The 23,253-nt window shown below is 36.1% G+C and overlaps 1 protein-coding gene across 2 annotated transcripts in view; it reads right to left on the bottom strand.

The window, feature by feature from the left end:
• The window catches only part of RAB6A (RAB6A, member RAS oncogene family), a 108,195-nt gene that overhangs the window by 25,064 nt on the left and 59,878 nt on the right, over positions 1-23,253 (bottom strand). The window contains exons 3-5 of one of the 2 annotated variants that reach the window (XM_036888602.2): positions 18,379-18,432; positions 16,882-16,987; positions 14,760-14,871 (exon numbers count right to left, since the gene is read on the bottom strand). In XM_036888602.2, coding sequence (XP_036744497.1) covers positions 14,760-14,871; positions 16,882-16,987; positions 18,379-18,432 — 272 coding nt within the window. Of the gene's footprint in view, positions 1-14,759; positions 14,872-16,709; positions 16,816-16,881; positions 16,988-18,378; positions 18,433-23,253 lie in introns of both variants that reach the window. The other variant, XM_036888601.2, reaches the window with a different exon arrangement.

Here is a 23,253-nt window from a genome sequence, read left to right as displayed (position 1 = left end):
ACTAGAGAAATTTTCAGCTAACACTCCCTTTCTCCCCAATTAGAACTCATGTGTCAAAATAGGAGTTTTATTTATTTAGCGTTTCTCAGCTTTACAGAATGAAGAGTTTTCTCTGGTTTATTTCATCTATCAAATGATCTGTCCACTTAACAGGGTGAGCCTAAGTTTTATACTTCAGTGCCTCTCAGAGATGAACAATTACCTGAGTCTACCATTCAAAAGTAAATTCAGTTTACTGAGTTACAGTTATTCCAGGTAACAAAGTACCAACTTTCCAAGTATTTGAAAATATAATTATATTGGTATTCCACACTTAAAGCTAGTTTCCTCTTTTACTCCCTCTTGCTATTATTTTTAATAAGTGCCCCTTAGTGGAGGCCAGGTGTGCAATCCTCAAACTGTGGAAGTTTTCATTCCCAGAACAGGGTCTGTTCCTCTTCAGAGTTTATGGGGCTACATAAACCAGGGCTCTGAAGCTTGAGTCGGAAAATGACTACAATGGACTGCAAAAGAACTGAAAACATCTTGCTAGGTCTCTGAAGAGTCTGCTAGTGGTTTCTGCAGTTTTTCTTTTTTTTTTTTTTTTAAGAAAAAAAATTTTTTAGTGTACTTTTTATTTTATTTTACTATTTTTAAATTTTGGTATCATTAATGTACAATAACATGAGCAACATTGTGATTACTAGATTCCCCCCATTATCAAGTCCCCACCACACACCCCATTACAATCACTGTCCATCAGTGGAATGAGATGCTACAGAGTCACTACTTGTCTTCTCTGTGCCATATTGCCATACCCGTGCTGCCCCTCTACATTATGTGTGCTAATGGTAATGCCCCTTATTCCCCTTATCCCTCCCTTCCCACCCACTGCCTCCAGTCTCTTTCCTTTTGGCAACTGTTAGTCCATTCTTGGGTTCTGTGAGTCTGCAGCTGTTTTGTTCCTTCAGTTTTTGCTTTGTTCTTATGCTCCACAGATGAGTGAAATAATTTGATACTTGTCTTTCTCCACCTGCCTTATTTCACTGAGCATAATACCCTCTAGCTCCATCCATGTTGTTGCAAATTGTAGGATTTGTTTTCTTCTTACGGCTGAATAATACTCCATTGTGTATATGTACCACCTCTTCTTTATCCATTCATCTACTGATGGACACTTAGGTTGCTTTCGTTTCTTGGCTATTGTAAATAGTGCTGTGATAAACATAGGGGTGCACCGTCTTTTTCAAACTTGGAACCTACATTCTTAGGGTAAATTCCTAGGAGTAGAATTCCTGGGTCAAATGGTTTTTCTATTTTGAGTTTTTTGAGGAACCTCCATACTGCTTTCCACAGTGGTCGGTTCCCCTTTCTCTGCATCCTTGCCAGCATTTGTTGTTCCTAGTCTTTTCTATGTTGGCCATCCTAACTGGTGTGAGGTGATATCTCATTGTGGTTTTAATTTACATTTTTCTGATGATTAGCGATGTGGAGCATCTTTTCATGTACCTGTTGGTCATCTGAATTTCTTCTTTGGAGAAGTGTCTGTTCAGATCCTCTGCCCATTTTTAAGTAGGGTTATTTGCTTTCTGGGTGTTGAAGTGTGTGAGTTCTTTGTATTTTTTGGATGTTAACCCCTTGTCAGATATGTCATTTACAAATATATTCTCCCATACTGTAGGATGCCTTTTTGTTCTGCTGATATTACCCTTTTCTGTACAGAAGCTTTTTAGCATGATGTAGTCCCATTTGTTCATTTTTGCTTTTGTTTCCCTTACCCAAGGAGATGCATTCAGGAAAAAGTTACTCATGTTTATATTCAAGAGATTTTTGCCTATGTTTTCTTCTAAGAGTTTTATTGTTTCATGACTTACATTCAAGTCTTTGATCCATTTTGAGTTTACTTTTGTGTATGGGGATAGACAATAATCCAGTTTCATTCTCTTGCGTGCAGCTGTCCAGTTTTGCCAACACCAGTTGTTGAAGAGGCTGTCATTTCCCCATTGTATATCCATGGCTCCTTTATTGTATATTAATTGATCATATATGCTTGGGTTTATATCTGGGCTCTGTAGTCTGTTTCATTGGTCTATGGGTCTGTTCTTTATTTGATTTTATTTGGTATCATTAATCTACAATTACATGAGGAACATTATGTTTTCTAGACGCCCCCCATCACCAAGTCCCCCCCACATACCCCATTACAGTCACTGTTATGGGTCTGTTCTTGTGCCAGTACCTAATTGTCTTGATTACTGTGGATTTGTAGTAGAGCTTGAAGTCAGGGAGCATAATCTCCCATCCTTTAATTTTTTTGTTTGTAAAAACTTAGTAGCCTACTATTTAAAAAATATTAGGTCATAAGCATTTTGCCTTGCAATTAAAAACTTCGGTAAAATAATTTTTTATGGATAGACAGTTTGTCGATTTGCTACTGCAATTTACATAACCATTCCCAAATTGTTAGAAATCTAAGTTGTTTTCAAATTCTACACTACAGTGAAAAATGCTGCTATAAATATTTTTATGCTTAAAATTTTTGTGGTACAGATTATTTCCTCAGGTTGGATTTTGTGAATTTCTCTACTTGAAAGTAGTGAGTCAAAAGAGGTGTGTTAAAACCTCCTGATACATAGTATTAATAATACTCCTTTTACAGGGCATTTTGTGATGCATTATAATTAGCAGTATGTCCCAAATTGTGAGCTCTTCAAGTCCAAGATTATCTTATCTATCTTGGTTTTCTAGTGGCTAGCTGGCATTTAAGTGCTCAATAAACATGCAAATATCCTCATTCAATAGATATAAAAGTATCAGAAGACAAACCGTGCTTCCTACAACACAGAAAACTGAATCAATATAAGAGAATCTCCACAAGCCCCCACCACTTCTACCCACCAATCTACCTATGTGTGTACCCTTACATCTACCTCTAGTCTTGTTACTATGGAGGGACTGTCCTTACTCCTCAACCTTACACCTTTATCACTCTCTTTTTGTCTGCAAGAAGATATTATTTTAGAAATTCTTCTCTCTAAAAACAAGGACATTCTCTTACACAACAACCCAACCATTAATGTTTTACTACACATGCTTGTTCTATCCCCTCATTCTCTATTTATGTGTATGTGTAAATTCTTAAAAACACAATTCTTTCCCTTAACAATTTGATGGTAAGCTGACAATCTGCAGGCCTTTACCCCTAAATACTTCAGCAGTGTGAATTTCCTAAAAGCCCTAAAACTTATTCCTTGGATCTCTTCTCCATTTACAATTACTCCCTTGGCAATCTCATACAGTACTGTGGTGTTAAATACCATCAATACATCAGGGAAATGCAAATTAAAACCACAATAAGACCTCACACATCAGTTAGGAATGTCAACATCCAAAAGACAAGAAACAACAAATGCTGGCAGGGATGCAGAGAAAGGGGAACACTCATAGAAATACCATTTGACCCAGTAATTCCACTTCCAGGAATACACATTAAGAAAACAAGATCCCTGATTCAAAAAGACATATGCATCCACATGTTTACTGCTGCACCATTTGAAATAGCCAAAATAAGGAAATGACCCAAGTGTCCATCAAAAGACAAATGGATAGAGAAGATGAGGTACATATACACAATGGAATATTATTTAGCCATAAAAAGAAAAGAAATCCTGCCACTTGCTACAACATTGATAGATCTAGAGGGTATTATGCTCAGTGAAATAAGTCAGGTGAAGACAGACAAATACCAAATGACTTCACTCATTTGTGGAATCTAAAAACAAAGCAAAAGTGAAGGAATAAAATAGCAGCAGACTCAGACACAAAGAAGGGACCAGCAGTTACTAAAGGGGAGGGGTTCGAGAGGGTGGGTGGGAAGGTAGAAAGGGATTAAGGGGCATTATAATTCACAATCACAATATAGGCAGGTCATGGGGATGGCGGTACAGAACAGAAAAGACAAGTAATGACTCTATAACATCTTACTATGCTGATAAACAATGATCACAAAAGAGGGGGTGAGGACTTGATAATACGGGTGAATGATAAAACCACAGGGCTATTTATGTGAAACCATCATAAGATCATGTCAGTTATACTTTAATAAATCAAAATTTAAAAAGGAAAATAAATATACATGCATACATACATACACACCATATATATACTGATGACTCCCAAATACATCTAGCCTGGACCACTGCTCTGAACTCTAGGCACATGACATCCAAGTGCCTACCTGAGAGCTAATTAGATATTAGGTTATACAATAATAGCCATTCTAAATTTAAAATTACCAATATTGAAGTCATGATATTCCATTCCAATTGACCACTTCATATAGTCTCTCCTATCTCAGTTATTGACACCTAGGCCAAAAATCTAGGTGTCATCTTCTCCTCCTCCTCCCACACCTCACATTTCATCCATCAATATGTATTCCATCCACTATATCAGTATATACTGACAGTTCTATCTTCAAAATATATCTAAATTGGATCACTGATTACCACACAAGCTACCACTATCCCAATCCAACTCATCATTTCTTGCTTGTATTACTCTGGGTTAACCTTCACTTTTACCTTTATGTATTTCCAACAGCGCAGTGATCTATAAAACGTCATTACTCTGCTCAAACCCTCCACTCTTCTTCAGAAAGTCTTTACTTTGCCCTATGTGACTCGGCCTTCATTATCTTTTTTTTTTTAAGCCTAGTACTCTTTCCACCATTCTCTCTACCAGCTACATAGGTCTCCTTGTTCTTCTTCAAATAAGCCAAGTGTATTCCTAAGTCAGGGACTGAGCATTTTGAGCCATCTATCTGCCTAGGACCAAACCTCCTCAAAATATCTGCACAATTAACTCCCTTACTTGCACGTGTCTTTACTCAAAAGTCACCAGTCATCTTCTCACTGAGGTCTTCCACTGCTATTTCATCTCATATTTCAAACTCACTCTTGACATTTCATATTCTCTTTCCCTGCTTTATTTTTTACCTTTAGCATGTACTACAAGCAAACATACTATGTATTTTCTTAACTTATTTATTGTGTGGTTCACTCTCTGGAATAAAAGCTCCTTGAAAACTTGTCTTTTTTGTTCACTATTCTAGAGTAGCATCATCTGAAACAAAGTGATATGCAATAAATACTTCTTGAATAAAGATTATTTGTCTGTGAACCCTACATGTGAAATATTCCAGGCAGAAATTCTTCCCAGTTTTAGGATAAGTCACTCTAATGAAATGGTCTCAGGTTAAATAGTTGAAACATATACTCTATACGCTGGTAGCCATCCAAGTTTTTACAAAAAAAAAAAAAAATCTGAAAGAAAGTGATGAGACATTTAACTTTGTAATTTTTTTTATTGAAGTATCATTGATGTACAATTTTATATTGGTTTCAAGTATATACAACACAGTGGTTCAACACTTACCCATATTATTAAACCCTCACCCCCACGAGTGTGGTTACTCTGTCAACATAGGTAGACGTTGGCTATATTCTCCATGCTGTACTACCAACCCTATTACCAACTTACATTATGTCTGAGAATTTTTGTGCCCTTTTATCCCCCTCCCCTCCCCCAGATCCATCCCAACCCCACCCCCATGATAACCACCAGTCACTTCTCAGTGTCTGTGAGTCCATGGCTATTTCATTCATTCTGTTTTAATATTCCACAGATAAGTGAAATTATATGGCATTTGTCTTTCTCTGCCTGGCTTATTTCACTTAGCATAATACCCTCTATATCCATCCATGTTGTTGCAAATGGCAGTATTTCATTTTTTATGGCTCACTAATATTCCATTGTGTATATGTACCTCTTCTTTATCCATTCATCTATTGATGGACACTTTGATTGCTTCCATGACATGGCTATTATAAATAATGCGGCACTGAACATGGAATGCATGTATCTTTTTGTATCAGGGGTTTTGTTTTCTTCTGGTAAATTCCTAGAAGTGGAATTACTAGGTAGTATGATATTTCTATTTTTAGTTTTATAAGGGCCCTCCATACTGCCTTCCGCAGTGGCTGCATCAAATGACATTCCCACCAACAGTGTAGGAGGGTTCCCATTTCTCTGTACCATTGCCTACACTTTTTATTTCTTGTCTTTTGGAGCAGCCATTCTATAGGTATGAGGTAATATCTCATTGTGGTTCTGATTTACATTTCCCTGATGATTAGCAATGTGGAGCATCTTTTCATGTGCCTGTGAGCCATCAGTATTTCTTCGGAGAAATAAATGTCTGTTCAGATCCTCCTCCCAGTTTTTAATTGGGTTGCTTTTTGGTGGTGAGGACTACAAGCTCTTTATATATATGGATGTTAACTCCTTATCAGATAAATCATTTACGAATATATTCTCCAATACTGTAGGATGGGTTTTTGTTCTGCTGATGGTGCCTTTGTGGTACAGAAGCTTTTTAGTTAGATGTAGTCTCACTTGTTCATTTTTTAGTTTGTTTCCCTTGCCTGAAGAGATGTGTCTGGGGAAAAACTGCTCAGGCTTACATCCAAGAGATTTCTGCCTATGTTTTATTCTAAGAGTTTTATGCTTTCATGTCTTACATTTAGGTCTTTGATCCATTTTGAGTTTACTTTTGTATATGGAGTTAGATAATAATCCAGTTTCATTCTCTTGCATGTAGCTGTTCAATTTTCCCAACACTAGTTACCAAAGACGTCTTTTCTCCATTGTATACTCATGGGTCTTTTACAATACATTAATGGAGCATATATGCATGGGATTATATCTGGGCTCTCTATTCTGTTCTATTGATTTGTGGGTGTGTTCTTTTTTTGTTGTTCTTGTTGATACTTTTTTTATTGAAGTACAGTTGATATACAGTATTATCTTGGTTTCAAGTATACAAGGGCGAACTTGTTTTTTATCCCTAGTTATTTTTATTTATTTTTTATTTTCTGGTATCACATTAATCTACAATTACATTAAGGACACTATGTTTACCCCCCCTTCACCAAGTCCCCCCCACATACCCCTTCACAGTCACTATCCATCAGCATAGTAAGATGTTGTAAAATCACTACTTCTCTTCTGTGTTGCACAGCCCTCCCTGTGCCCCACACACACTGCACATGATAATCGTAATGCCCCCTTTTCTTTCCCCCGCCCTTATCCCTCCCTTCCCATCCATCCTCCCCAGTCCCTTTTCCTTTGGTAACTGTTAGTCCATTCCTGGGTTCTGTGATTCTGCTGCTGTTTTGTTCCTTCAGTTTTCCTTTGTTCTTATACTCCACATATGAGTGAAATCATTTGGTACTTGTCTTTCTCCGCCTGGCTTATTTCACTGAGCATAATACCCTCTAACTCCATCCATGTTGTTGCAAATGGTAGCATCTGTTTTTTTTCTTATGGCTGAGTAATATTCCATTGTGTATATGTACCACATCTTCTTTACCCATTCATCTACTGATGGACATTTAGGTTGCTTCCAAATCTTGGCTATTGTAAATAGAGCAGCGATCAACATAGGGGTGCATCTGTCTTTTTCAAACTGGAATGCTGCATCCTTAGGATAAATTCCTAATAGTGGAATGCTTGGGTCAAATGGTATTTCTATTTTGAGCATTCTGAGGAACCTCCATACTGCTTTCCACAATGGTTGAACTAATTTACATTCCCACCAGCAGTGCAGGAGGGTTCCCCTTTCTCCACAACCTTGCCAACATTTGTTGTTTGTCTTTTGGATGGTAGCCATCTTTACTGGTGTGAGGTGATATCTCATTGTGGTTTTAATTTACATTTCTCTGATGACAAGCGATGTGGAGCATCTTTCCATGTGTCTGTTGGCCATCTGAATTTCTTCTTTAGAGAACTGTCTATTCAGTTCCTCTGCCCATTTTTTAATTGCATTATTTGCTTTTTGTTTGTTGAGGTGTGTGAGCTCTTTATATATTTTGGATGTCAAACCTTTATCGGATCTGTCATTTATGAATATATTCTCCCATACTGTAGGATGTCTTTTTGTTCTACTGATGGTGTCCTTTGCTGTACAGAAGCTTTTCAGCTTGATATAGTCCCACTTGTTCACTTTTGCTTTTGTTTCCTTGCCAGGGAGATATGTTCATGAAGAAGTTGCTCATGTTTATGTCCAAGAGATTTTTGCCTATGTTTTTTTCTGAGAGTATTATGGTTTCATGACTTATGTTCAAGTCTTTGATACATTTCGAATTTACTTTTGGGTATAGGGTTAGACAGTGATCCAGTTTCATTCTCTTACATGTAGCTGTCCAGTTTTGCCAGCACCATCTGCTGAAGAGACTGTCATTTCCCCATTGTATGTCCATGGCTCCTTTATCCTATATTAATTGACCACATATGTTTGGGCATTGGTCTGTGGCTCTGTTCTTGTGCCCGTACCAAATTGTCTTGATTACTGTGGCTTTGTAGTAGAGCTTGAAGTTGGGGAGCGAGATCCCCCCGACATTATTCTTCCTTCTCAGGATTGCTTTAGCTATTCAGGGTTTCCATATGAATTTTTGAACTATTTGTTCCAGTTCATTGAAGAATGCTGTTGGTAATGGGGTTTCCATATTGGTGTTTCCATATCAAGAATGCTGTTGTAATTTGATAGGGATTGCATCGAATCTGTATATTGTTTTGGGCATGATGGCCATTTTGACAATATTAATTCTTCCTAGCCAGGAGCATGGGATGAGTTTCCATTTGTTAGTGACCTCTTTAATTTCTCTTAAGACTGTCTTATACTTCTCAGGGTATAGGTCTTTCACTTCCTTGGTTTATTCCTAGGTATTTTATTCTTTTTGATGCTATTGTGAATGGAATTGTTTTCCTGATTTCTCTATTAGTTCATTGTTAGTGTACAGGTAAGCCACAGATTTCTGTGTGTTAATTTTGTATCCTGCAACTTTTGCTGAATTCCAATATGAGTTCTAGCAGTTTTGGAGTGGAGTCTTTAGGGTTTTTTATGTACAATATCATGTCATCTGCAAATAGTGACAGTTTGACGTCTTCTTTACCAATCTGGATTCCTTGTATTTCTTAGTTTTGTCTAATTGCCGTGGCTAGGACCTCCAGTACTGTTGAATAACAGTGGGGAGAGTGGGCATCCCTGTCTTGTTCCCAATCTCAGAGGAAAAGCTTTCAACTTCTCACTGTTCAGTATGATGTTAGCTGTGGGTTTATCATATATGGCCTTTATTATGTTGAGGTACTTGCCCTCTAGACCCATTTTGTTGAGAGTTTTTATCATGAATGGATGTTGAATTTTGTCGAATGCTTTTTCAGCATCTATGCAGATGATCATGTGGTTTTTGTCCTTCTTTTTTTGATGTGGTGGATGATATTGATGGATTTTCGAATGTTGTACCATCCTTGCATCCCTGGGATGAATCCCACTTGCTCATGATGTATGATCCTTTTAATGTATTTTTGAATTCAGTTTGCTAATATTTTGTTGAGTATTTTTGCATCTACGTTCATCAGGGATATTGGTCTGTAGTTTTCTTTTTTGGTGGGGTCTTTGCCTGGTTTTGGTATTAGAGTGATGTTGGCTTCATAGAATTAATTTGGGAGTATTCCCTCCTCTTCTATTTTTTGGAAAACTTTAAGGAGAATGGGTATTATGTCTTCTCTGTATGTCTGATAAAATTCCGAGGTAAATCCATCTGGCCCAGGGGTTTTGTTCTTCAGTAGTTTTTTGATTACCACTTCAATTTCTTTGCTGGTAATTGGTCTGTTTAGATTTTCTGTCTTTCTGGGTCAGTCTCGGAAGGTTGTATTTTTCCAGGAAGTTGTCCATTTCTCCTAGGGTTTCCAGCTTGTTAGCATATAGATTTTCATAGCATTCTCTAATAATTCTTTGTATTTCTGTGGGGTCCGTCGTGATTTTTCCTTTCTTGTTTCTGATTCTGTTAATGTGTGTTGATTCTCTTTTTCTCTTAGTAAGTTTGGCTGGAGGCTTATCTATTTTGTTTATTTTCTCGAAGAACCAGCTCTTGGTTTCATTGATTTTTTTTCTATTGTTTTATTCTTCTCAATTTTATTTATTTCTTCTCTGATCTTTATTATGTCCCTCCATCTGCTGACCTTAGGCCTCATTTGTTCTTCTTTTTCCAATTTCGATAATTGTGACATTATACTATTCATTTGGGATTGTTCTTCCTTCTTTAAATATGCCTGGATTGCTATATACTTTCCTCTTAAGACTGCTTTCGCTGTGCCCCACAGTTGTTGGGGCTTTGTGTTGTTGTTGTCATTTGTTTCCATATACTGCTGGATCTCCATTTTAATTTGGTCATTGATCCAATTATTATTTAGGAGCATGTTCTTAAGCCTCCATGTGTTTGCGAGTCATTTGCTTTCTTTGTACAATTTATTTCTAGTTTTATAGCGTTGTGGTCTGAGAAGTTGGTTGGTAGGATTTCAATCTTCTGGAATTTACTGAGGCTCTTTTTGTGGCCTAGTATGTGGTCTCTTCTGGAGAATGTTCCATGTGCACTTGAGAAGAATATGTATGCTGTTGCTTTTGGGTGTAGAGTTCTATAGATGTCTATTAGGTCCATCTGTTCTAGTGTGTTGTTCAGTGCCTCCGTGTCCTTACTTATTTTCTGTCTGGTGGATCTATCATTTGGGGTGAGTGGCGTGTTGAAGTCTCCCAAAAGGAATGCATTGCATTCTATTTTCTCCTTTAATTCTGTTAGTATTTGTTTCATGTATGTTGGTGCTCCTGTATTGGGTGCATATATATTTATAATGGTTATATCCTCCTGTTGGACTGACCCCTTTATCATTACGTAATGTCCTTCTTTATCTCTTGTTACTTTCTTTGTTTTGAAGTCTATTTTGTCTGATAGTAGTATTGCAACACCTGTTTTTTTGTCCCTGTTGTTTGCGTGAAGTATCTTTTTCCATCCCTTGACTTTCAATCTGTGCTTGTCTTTGGGTTTGAGGTGAGTCTCTTGTAAGCAGCATATAGATGGGTCTTGCTTTTTTATCCATTCTATTACTGTGTCTTTTGATTGGTGCATTCACTCCATTACATTTAGGGTGATTATTGAAAGTTATGTACTTGTTGCCATTGCAGGCTTTAAGTTAGTGATTACCAGAGGTTCAAGGTTAGCTTCTTTACTATCTTACTGTCTAACTCACTTATTGAGCTATTATAAACACTGTCTGATGATTCTTTATTTCTCTCCCTTTTTATTCCTCCTCCTCCATTCTTCATATGTTGGGTGTTTTGTTCTGTGCTCTTTTTAGGAGTGTTCCCATCTAGAGCAGTCCCTCTAAGATACCCTGTAGAGATGGTTTGTCGGAGGCAAATTCCCTCAACTTTTGCTTGTCTGGGAATTGTTTAATCCCTCCTTCATATTTAAATGATAATTGTGCTGGACACGGTATTCTTGGTTCATGGCTCTTCTCTTTCATTGCATTAAATATATCATGCCATTCTCTTCTGGCCTGTAAGGTTTCTGTTCAGAAGTCTGATGATAGCCTGATGGGGTTTCCCTTTGTAGGTGACCTGTTTACTCTCTCTGGCTGCCTTTAATACTCTGTCCCTGTCCTTGATCTTTGCCATTTTAATTATTATGTGTCTTGTTGTTGACCTCTTTGGATCCTGTCTCTCTGGAGTTCTGTGTGCCTCCGTAGTCTGAGCAACTATTTCCTCCCCCAGTTTTGGGAAATTCTCAGCAATTATTTCTTCAAAGACTTTCTATCCCTTTTTCTCTCTTCTTCTTCTTCTGGTACCCCTATAATGTGGATATTGTTCCATTTTGATTGGTCACACAGTTCTCTTAATATTGTTTCATTCCTGGAGATCCTTTTATCTCTCTCTGCGTCAGCTTCTCTGTGTTCCTGTTCTCTGATTTCTAGTCCATTAATGGTCTCTTACATCTCGTCCATTCTGCTTTGAAGTCCTTCCAGAGATTGTTTTATTTCTGTATTCTCCCTCCTTAGTTCTTGCATATTGCTCTGCAAGTCCATCAGCATGGTTATGACTTTTGTTTTGAATACTTTTTCAGGAAGATTGGTTAAATCTATTTCCCCAGATTTCTTCTCAGGGTAGGATGTGGAAGATGTTTGGGTTAGTCTGGTCTGGATCAAATTTTTTTGCCTTTTCATGTTGATAGATGCAGTGGTATGCTGTTGACTCGTCTGTCAGCTGGGAGAACCAAGACCCTTTCCACTTGCTCCTGGCCTTTCCACTTGCTCCTGTCCTTTCTTTACTGGGACAACAGCAACCCCTAGGGGGGCTTGTGTTGGGCAGTTGCCCGTAGACTGGGTCTCTGTTTCTTGCCTGGCCACTATGGAGGAAGCTTCCTTGCTGTGGGCATGGCCAGCCTCAGGCTCCTGCTCCTCTTCACCAGGCGCTGGGTTCTCGCAGGTGTGGATGTAGTCTGGCTGTTGTCCTGTATCTTCTGGTCTCTCTTTTAGGGATAGTTGTATTTGTTGTATTTTCAAAAATATATGTGTTTTGGGGAGGAGATTCCCACTCTCCTACTCACTCTGCCATCTTGGCTCCACCCTCTTGTGGGTGTGTTCTTGTACCAGTACCAAACTGTTTTGATTACTGTAGCTTTGTAGTAGAGCTTGAAGTCGGGGAGCACAATACCCCCAGCTTTGTTTTTCTTTCTCAGGATTGTTTTGGCTATTCAGGGTCTTTTGTGGTTCCATAAAAATAACTATTTGTTCTAGATTTCACTGACAAATGTTGTTGGTATTTTGATAGAGACTGCACTGAATCTGTAAATTGCTTTGGGTAGGATGGCCATTTTGACAATAATAATTCTTCCTATCCATGAGCATGGAGTAGATTTCCATTTATTTGTGTCTTTTCTAATTTCTCTCATGATTATCTTATAGTTTTCAGAGTACAGGTCTTTCATCTCCTTGAGTAGGTTTACTTCTAGGTATTTTATTCTTTTGGATGCAATTGTAAATGGAATTGTTTTCCTGATTCCTCTTTCTTCTAGTTCGTTGTTTGAAATGTTTTTATTAAGATTTTGTCTTCTAATTATAAAATTATCAAATTTTTAAAAGATAATCAACAAGAAAGTCCTCCATAAATCCATTCCCTTACCAAAATAACTACAGTTAAGCTCCATGTAGGCTTATCCAGATAATTTTTTAATATTACAAATAATGTTGCAATAAACATTCTTGCATGTTCATCTTTTCACATTTCTGTAATTATATCTGTGGAAGAAATTACTGAGGTGGATGGCATCAATGAGTATTGTAACTTGCAATATTGTTAAACTGTTTGCTCCCCCAAACTGCATTAGTTACATTTTTAGTGTATGAGAATTCTTATATATTCAGACTCTTGACAACACTGTGCATCATCAATCTTCTAAATGAATAATCTAAAAGGTGAATATGATCTTATGTGTATTCACACCTATCAATCTTTCCTTTTATGCCTTCAGAGTTTCATGTCATGCTTGTAAAAGGTCACCCACTACCAAGATTTTCTCTTAATCCTTTTTAAAAAGACATTTAAGTCATTTACTCATTTTTAAACTATTTTAGTGGCATGAACAAGGCTCTAATTCTCTTAAATGTGAATAGCTGAAGGGTGATATTCTGGCAAAAATTACTGAGAAAGATGGTAATTCCAAAGCAACAAATATTACCGTAAAGAAAATACTGTAAATATAATTTAGGTAAGTTTCTAGCATTTGTGTACTCAACTGAAATATTACTCAATAAAAGAACAGATGTTCTAAGCATCTTTTTAGATAACTCTGGCTATAAAGGAAAACAATTCAGGTATACAGTTTTTCTATTTAAAAATGAAGGTATCTAGGGACTGTCTATTAGAAGAATATATACCTACATAGTTTTCAAGTAGTAATATTGGAGATCAATAAAATGATGAAAATTGTTATGATGGCAATTAATGTCCAAAAATTTATTTTCATAAAGAAAAGATGAAATCATACTGAGTTTACTTTTAAATTAAGAAAAATTTTTGTCACTCTACTACCAATTCCAAATGAGGTACCTTGGGCAGAAATGGGCCTAACATTTTCAGAACTCCTTGAATATACTGAATTTTTTTGCAGTATTTCAATTAATACCAAAAGTTCATTACCTGAACTTCAATATCCAACTCTTGAATAAGCAAATAATAAATAGTAAAAACTTCTACTATTAACTAAAATGGTCAAAACTACTTAAGGCAGAAAGACTATCCTGTAGATCACTTTGGAATACTGATAGCAGATAGTTAAGCCAGGGGCTCTACAGTGAATGTTAATACATTTTGCATCCTGTGACTTGAATATGCCTTGCTCATTTGACTAAGGTATCACAATCAAGCTATTCAATTCAACTCCAGAGTCTGGCTCAGTGATACAATTAAACAAAAAAAAAAAAAAAGAAAGAGAAACTACACCACTGGATTATAATGAATATTTATAAGAAAAGTATCAAAGGGTGAATAATTTTTAAAGATAGGATTTGTTTTTAAAAATATTTTGTTCTGTAACAGAACACTATTCATATTTATGAGGGCTAAAAAATGGTCAAAATAATTACCAGTTTAACATGAAAACAATCTTACACAAGAGTATTTACACAGGGGCTTACATAAAACAAAAAAACACATTTTCTTTTAAGGAATGAGTTTAACTTTTAATTTGTATTTCAGGTTCCCTCACTAAAGAAAAGGGGGATATAAACTTAAGGATTAAATGTCTTCTTTCAAAGCAATTCTTCAGTAACAAAAATAACAGGCTGCTTAACAAAGAAACCAACCATATACAAAAATCACTCCATACCTTTTGTCAGCAAGATCTGTTTTATTTCCTACTAGCATGATGATAACATCACTTCCTCTCTCTGTTCTGACATCATCAATCCATTTTGTAGTTTGCTGGAATGAGTTAACATCTGGTATAGGAGGGTGGACAGAGAGATTAGTGAGATCAGTGTTATTGCAAATGCTTCCCCAAGTGATGGACCAAAGAAAGAAAAAAAGCCCTGGAAACTGGAAGGAGACTGGCACATTAGGAACCACTTTTAATGTGCCTGCAACGTAACTCCATTTTATCTGAGTATGACTGTCAGTAATGTAAACAAATTGAAAAAATCAAATCCTCAAAGTTCCTTTTGTAGTACTTTAAAATTTTGTACTTGACTATGTGAGTGCAATGTACTGCACGTAAATTTTAAAAAACTTTTTAAAATGTAAGGACAGCTATGGCAGATAATATAGTGTTACATTGCCACAATGATTTTTTGATTACTTACACATACCAAACATGACAAAGAAAGCATCTCCAAAAGTATGTCAGCCAGTAAGTCCCAACACATCCAGAAAATTTCTATAAAGCTGTCAACACCACTCTGTTTGCACTGCTTATACAGTTTGTGATCACTTTAATTTGAACTTTATTAGCTTAAAGCACCAGAATCACTTATAATAAAATTCATCTTTTCTAACATTGGATTGTAAGTAGAGCACCTCAATACTTTTTACTAAAAGTTAAAGAAAACAATTTACTAATATTTTATATAGTTTAATGCTATTTTAATATTCAGTATATAGTAATATTTTAATATTACTAATATTTTAACCATATTGGCACAATTTTTAAAGAAAAACACCCCAGGTTTCACTTGATTTGGTTAAAGTAAGCACAAACATTTTAAAGCTGCAAAACTTGTCACTGCACAATAATGAACATACATTTATTTAGACATGTAGCAACCCAAAGTAAAGCTTTAAGAAAAGGAAGATTGCATATAGAACCTAACCAAAACAGAAAGAAAAAAATCTCTGAATGCAAACTTCTAATTTTTAATTTTGCCATTACAATTATTAAGTAGCTATGAATTCTGGTTGAGCAAATACACAAAAATATATAGGAATAGTATTATAAGCCTAAATCAATAGTGAATATACAATGTTTTTAAAGAAGTCTAAGAAGCAGCACTATCCTGGCTTTCCTATAAATTATGGACCACTATATGGAATGATGCCTAGTATCACCTAATATACAACATAAACCAATTTACAGAGACAATTTAATCAGAGAACATTTCTCTGTCACCAATGAATGCTCTATTTATAGTCACTTAAAATGTCAAAGGCATTGTTCAGGTTTTAGGGAAAAGAAAAAAGCACACTGCTATTTGTTTTAGTCTCCCATTTAGAATGTTTTCTTGGGAGAAATGAAAATGCAGTTTGTTAGGAATAAAGTAAGTATATCAGTCACAGAATCCAGATATGATTCAAATGAAATGATTAATAGAAAACCGCACATCATGTTTCCTCTGTTTTCCTCTAGAGAAAGGATGGCTAGAAGGGGAAAGCAGAGAAAAGTTGGCTAGCATAAATTTTTAACAGCCTCAACAGAATCCTTGGAAAACTTGGCAAGAGGCATAAATGCAGATTTCAGAGAAATCTGAAATCAAGTTAAATGAAAAAGGAGACATTCTTCCAACTATAATTATGGTATAGCTTAGGGATAACAGGATACTAATAAAGCCTTGGAGAGGATTCACAATCGGACCCAAAGGAAAATTTCCAGGGCACAGAAGAAATAAAGCATACTGGTACAAACACCAAGGCAATTACTTCTGACCTAGCTGGTCTGTAATAAGGTTTGCTATGATTAAACTTATTTTTACATGCCAGTACAGAAAACAAGCACGAGACAAGTACATGCATGCAGCTAAGCTAAAGGGTGAAAGAAGATTAGAAATTTGTAATTCCCCCCACTCACTTGTGATATCATAAACAACAACTGCCACAGTGGAGTCACGAATGTAGCTAGGAATCAAGCTCCTGAACCGCTCTTGACCTGCTGTGTCCCATAATTGCAATCGTACCTAACAACAAAATCAGTCAAACAAGCAAGAAAGATAAGAAAGGTCAACCCATTGTAAAATACCTACTTGTGATATCGTAAACTACTACGGCTGCAGCAGAATCACGGATGTAACTGGGAATGAGGCTACGGAAACGTTCCTGACCCGCAGTATCCCACAGCTGCAGCCTGATCTGTGGGATGGGAAAAAATAAATAAAAAAAACAAAAACAAAAACAAAAACAAACTCATACTAAAAAGAAAAAAAGAAATAATGTTTTTAAAAGGGCGAGGGTGGGAAGGAGGTAAAAAGGAGACTCATGCAAATAGGTTGCAGGGATGGAGGAATGAAAATAACACAAAACTCCTTTCTTTTTTCAAAAGGAGTAAGTAATATAAAAAATCTGCTTGCTCTGAAGGTACATAACTTAAAAATGGCAATGGGAAAGATTTCACAGACTAAGAAATATAGCTTCCTTTTCTCCCCGCTTCCTATAACATTTCTTAGAACACTATGCCTTCCAGATAGCAAAAAGTAGACTCTGCTGATGTTCAAATAGTAAGCATAAAAGAGGAAAATGAAGGTAAATGTCAGGGAGCAGCCCAGGCTATCAGAGTAAAAGAATTAATGCTTCTCTGAAAGCCTCTCTGAAGCTAAAAGGTGTCTCTTTTCTATTTAGTCCAGAACACTTTGAAATTGGTTATTTTTAATACTGTGCTTGTTTCTCCCACACATTTCTTCCCAGAATATTATATATACTCTAACAAAAGAAATATCTTTGTGCAACCTACATAAAAATTTCACTTTCTTACTTTTTCCCATCTATATTTAAGGAAGCAAAGCATGACAACAAGCATTAAGTTCTTTTATCATTATAAAGCAATTTCTACATTTTCTAATTTTAAGAAATGGCACGCCATATATTAAAACATAAAAGAGAACATCCAAAAGAAAAAACTCAGACACTTATAAGAAATAGTATTACAGATAAAATTATGTTTTAGGTACAGATCCCAAAATATTGCACCTGAGAAAGTCACTGTTCAGGTAACGGGGATCTCTTCAAGGGATAGTAGAGTTGACTACAGAAGTTACACTGTACTTAAAGGGAGCATTCCAGAAGACAGAAGACAAAAATCTAACACATAAATACAAATTACTTATTTCTATTCACAGTCACTTTGAGTAAAACCTTGAAGTTCACAAACTGTGTGATAATTAAGTGAAATTTTTGAGACTGTCTTAAAAGTGAGATTCAAAGGGTCTTCAGCAGCTCTACTTTCTTGTTTAATTATCTCATTCCTATTTCTTACAATTTTCCCAAATCAAGATGACAAATTCTGTGTAAAAATCTAGAGCCATCAAGGTTTTACAAATAACTTGGCTTTTTCTCCTTTCTGGATTTCACCTGGGGATAAAGTTAGCATGCTAAGTACTCTGTAATAAGTTTTTCTCAAGACCTGTAAAACAACTTCGGAAACCTTGCTAACTACTTCATATGGTGACAATCATTGATTATAATTTTGATAATATTTTTCTATCCTGGAGTGTTGCAGAAAATTGCTCACTTAAAAAATTACTCACTGTTCGATCCTCCAAGTACATTGTTTTTGATAAAAAATCAATACCAATTGTTGCCTGTAAGACAAAACAAAACAAAGAAGTTTAAAAATATTAATAGTTTAGTGGTGGTCAGTGGGAATTGTAATTGTGGAAGAAATACTGAATAAACAAATACATTATAGACAACTACAAACAAACCAAGTTTTCAGTAATAGGGGCTTTCCAACTATTGAGCCCTTGCTGTGTATTAGGGATTCTTTAAAGCCCTTTACACGATCAACTCTAATCCTCATGTATCTGCAAGGTAGCTATTATCATTCCTATTTTTCTCATTTTATAGAAAACAATATCGGTCTTCAGAGATATTAAATAACTTGTCTAAGGGCACAAATCTTCTGCTGTACAGTTGGGAAGAAAAGTCCAGCTCTTTCCAGTATATGCTGATATCTATTTCATAATTGTGGTAAAATACACATAACATAAAATTAGCCATATTAACCATTTTCTTAAGACTATTTATTAAAAAAAAAAAAAAAGACTTTCTTGAAAAGGCACTCTTAGGCTCTTTGCAAAACTGAGAGGAAGCAAAACAGAGTATTTCCCATATACCCTTGGCCCCACATATGCACAGCATCCACAATTATCAATATCCCCCACCAGAGTGCTACATTTGTTATGACTGATAAACCTACATTGACTCTGATATACTTTTCAAAATAGGTTTTATCTTTAAATTGTGTTTAAAAATATGTATCATAGAATTTGACATTTTAAACTTTTAGGTGTACAATTCAATGGCATTAATTTCACAATGATGTACAAGTCAGTGTTTCATCACCTCAAGCAGAAACTTTGTATTCATTAAGCAATAACATATTACAATGTAGGACTCTATCACACTTTGTTTATCCATTCATTTACTAATGAACATTTGAGTTGTTTCTACCCTTTGGCTACTGTGAGTTGCCGTTTCCAATTCCTTTTGGCATATACCTAGAAGTGAAACTGCTGAGGTGTATGGTAAGCCTATTTCACTTTGTGAGGAAACATAACACAATTTCACATGGTGGCTGCACCATTTTAAATTCTCACTAGCAAATGTATGAGGGTTCCAATTTTCCACATCCTCTGCAAACATCTATTTTCCCTTTTTTAAATTAAATAGCAACCCTAATGGGTGTGAAGTAGACTATTAATGTACTTTTGATTTCCAATGATTAATGATGTCGAACACCTTTTCATGTGCTTACTGACCATTTGTATATCCTCTCTGGAGAAATGTCTAACTCCTTTGTCCATCTTTAAACTGAGGTTGTCATTTTGTTATTGATTTGTCATTTATATGTTCTGGATATCAAACCTTTATAAGATAAGTAGCTTTTTCTTTGGTGGGGGAAACTTAACAAAAGCATTCATTCATTCATGACATCAGTCTGCTTAATTGTCTATTTGGGCAGATTACATAATGATTTTTTTTTACCAAAGAATCATTGATACACAATCTGATGTTATTTCAAATACACTACACAGTGATTCAACATTCACCCATATTATCAAGCCTTCACCCCCTCTAGTATGGTCACCGTCCATCAACGTAGTAAAATGTTACAGAATTGTTAAACCTATTCTCCATGCTGTAGTACCATTCGCATGACCAACCTATACTGTGATTGAGAATTATTGTGCCCTGAATCCCCTTCCCCCATTTCCACCCTCCCCGTTGGTAACCGCTAGTCCCTTCTTAGTGTCATGAATCTACTGTCATTTTGTTCCTTCTGTTTTGCTTTGTTTTTAGACTCCCCAAGTAAGTGAAATCATTTGGTATTTGTCTTTCTCTGCCTGGCTTCTTTCACTGAGCATAATACCCTCTAGATCCATCAATGTTGTTGCAAATGGCAGGATTTCTTTTCTTTTTATGGCTGAATAATATCCCATTGTGTATATGTACCACTTCTTCTCTACCCATTCATCTACTGACGGACATTTAAATTGCTTCTGTATTTTGGCTATTGTAAACAGTGCAGCAATAAGCATAGGGATGCATATGTCTTTTCGAATCAGGGATCTTGCTTTCTTCAGGTAAATTCCTAGGAGCAGAATTACTGGGTCAAAAGGTATTTCTATTTTTGGTTTTTGAGGAACCTCCATATTGCTTTCGATGATGGTTGCACCAATTGACATTCCAACCAACAGTGGAGGATGGTTCCCATTTCTCCGCATCCTTGCCAGCACTGTTTATTTCTTCTCTTTTGGGTAGTGGCCATCTTAACTGGTGTGAGGGGATATCTCATTGTGGTTTTAATTTGCATTTCCCTAATGACTAGCAACGTGGAGCATCTTTTCATGTACCTGTTGGCCATCTGTATTTCTTCTTTGGAGAAGTGCCTGCTCAGGTCCTCTGCCCATTTTTTTGTTCAGGTTATTTGTTTTTTGGGATTAGGCATATGAGTTCTTCATGTATTTTGGATATTAACACCTTATCGGATAAGTCATTTACAAATATATTCTCCCATATTGTAAGGCGGCTTTTTGTTCTGCTAATGGCATCCTTTGCTATACAGAAGTTTTTAGTTTGATGTTACCCCGACTTGTTCATTTTTCATTTTGTTTCTCTTGCCCGAGGAGATGAGTTCAGGAAAGAGTTGCTCATGTTTATTTACATTCAAGAGATTTTTGCCTATGTTTTCTTCTGTGAGTTTTATGGTTTCATGAATTACATTCAGGTCTCTGAACCATTTCAAGTTTACTTTTGTCTATGTAGTTAGACAATAACCCAGTTTCATTCTCTTACATGTAGCTTCTCCAGTTTTTCCAGTATCAGTTGTTCAAGAGGCTGTCTTTTCTCCATTGTATATTCATAGCTCCTTTATCATATATTAATTGACCATATATACATAGGTCTATATCTGGGCTCTCCACTTTGTTCCATTGATCTGTGGGTCTGTTCTTGTGCCAGTACCAAACCATATTGATTACTGTAGCTTTGTAGTAGCACTTAAAGTCAAGGAGGATAATCCCCCCAGCTTTGTTGTTCTTTCTCAGGATTGCTTTCCCTATTTGGAGTCTTTTGTGGTTCCATATGAATTTTAGAACTATTTGTTCTAGTTCACTGAAGAACGCTGTTGGTATTTTGATAGGGATTGCATTGAATCTGTAAATTGCTTTGGGAAGGATGGCCACTTTGACAATATTAATATTTCCTATCCATGAGCATGGGGTAGATTTCCATCTTTTGGTGTCTTCTTTAATTTCACTCATGAGTGTCTTGTAGTTTTCAGAGTATAGGTCTTTCACCTCCTTGGTTTGGTTTATTCCTAGTTATTTTATTCTTCTTGATGCAACTGTAAATGGAATTGTTTTCCTGATTTCTCCTTCTGCTAATTCATTGTTACTATATAGGAATGCAACAGATTTCTGTGTACTAATTTTGTATCCTGCAACTTTGCTGAACTCAGTTACTAGTTCTAATAGTTTTTTGGTAGAGTCTTTAGGGTTTTCTATGCATAATTTCATGTCATCTGCAAATAGTGAGAATTTAACTTCTTCCTTACCAATTTGGATGCCTTTTACTTCCTTGTGTTGTCTGACTGCTGTGGCTAGGACCTCCAGTACTATGTTGAATAAAGGTAGTGAGAGTGGGCATCCTTCCTTGTCTTGTTTCCCAATCTTAAGAAGAAAAACCTTTTGACTTTTTGCTATTAAGTATGATGTTGGCTGTGGGTTTGTTGTATATGGCCTGTATTATGTTGAGATATGTATCCTCTATACCCATTTTGTTGAGAGTTTTTATCATGAATGGATGTTGAATTTTCTCAAATGCTTTTTCAGCATCTATTGAGATGATCATGTGGTTTTTATCCTTCTTTTTGTTGATGTGATATATGATATTAATTTACAAATACTGTACCAACCTTGCATCCCTGGAATAAACGCCACTTGGTCATGATGGATGTTCTATTTGATGTATTTTTGGATTTGGTTTGCTAATATTTTGTTGAGGATTTTTGCATCTATGTTCATCATGGATATTGGCCTGTAATTTTCTTTTTTTGTGGTGTCTTTGGTTTTGGTAGTAGAGCAATGCTGGCCTTGTAGAATGAGTTGGGAAGTATTCCCTCCTCTTCTACTTTTTGGAATACTTTAATAAGGATGGATATTAGTTCTTCTTAAAATGTTTGATAAAATTTAGTTGCGAAGCTATCTGGACCAGGAATTTTGTTTTTAGGCAGTTTCCTGATTACCAGTCTGATTTCATTGCTGGTAATTGATCTGTTCAGATTTTCTGTTTCTTCCTGGGTCAGTCTTGAAAAGTTGTGTTTTTCTAGAACGTTGTCCATTTCTTTTAGTTTGTCCAATTTATTGGCATATAATTTTTCACAGTATTCTCTTAGTAATTGTTTGTATTTCTGTGGCGTCCATTGTGATATTCCTTTTATGTTTCTGATTTTGTTTATTTGTGTACACTCTCTTCCTTGATTAAGTCTGGCTGGGGGTTTATCTATCTTGTTTATTATCTTAAAGAACCAGCTCCCAGAGATGGGTAAGATTCCTCAAGGGAGGAACAACCTAAGACAGGCACAGTCACAGGGGGGCCATCAGGTGAGAAATTGGGGATCAACAGAGGTGAGGCTTAGAACCTCACCCCCACTGTTTTGACAGAAATCTTCTGCACCCATGGATGTTTTATTGCCCTTGTCTAGCTTGGATTAACACATAGTCTACAGGCTCACACCTGATCATCTACATTTGCTCTCTTACAACACTAAACTATGTTTTCTACCTTTATCTTGCATCTACCAACCACTTCAGCATTTTATTTAAAAAATAATAATAATAATAATAATAAGGGAGAAATGTGGGATTCACATATATATCAAGTATAAAAATCAAACAAAT

The sequence above is a fragment of the Manis pentadactyla genome, chromosome 9 (genome assembly GCF_030020395.1).
Source record: "Manis pentadactyla isolate mManPen7 chromosome 9, mManPen7.hap1, whole genome shotgun sequence".
In the NCBI taxonomy this organism is placed as follows: Eukaryota; Metazoa; Chordata; class Mammalia; order Pholidota; family Manidae; genus Manis; species Manis pentadactyla.
This window is presented reverse-complemented; position numbering and strand designations above follow the sequence as displayed.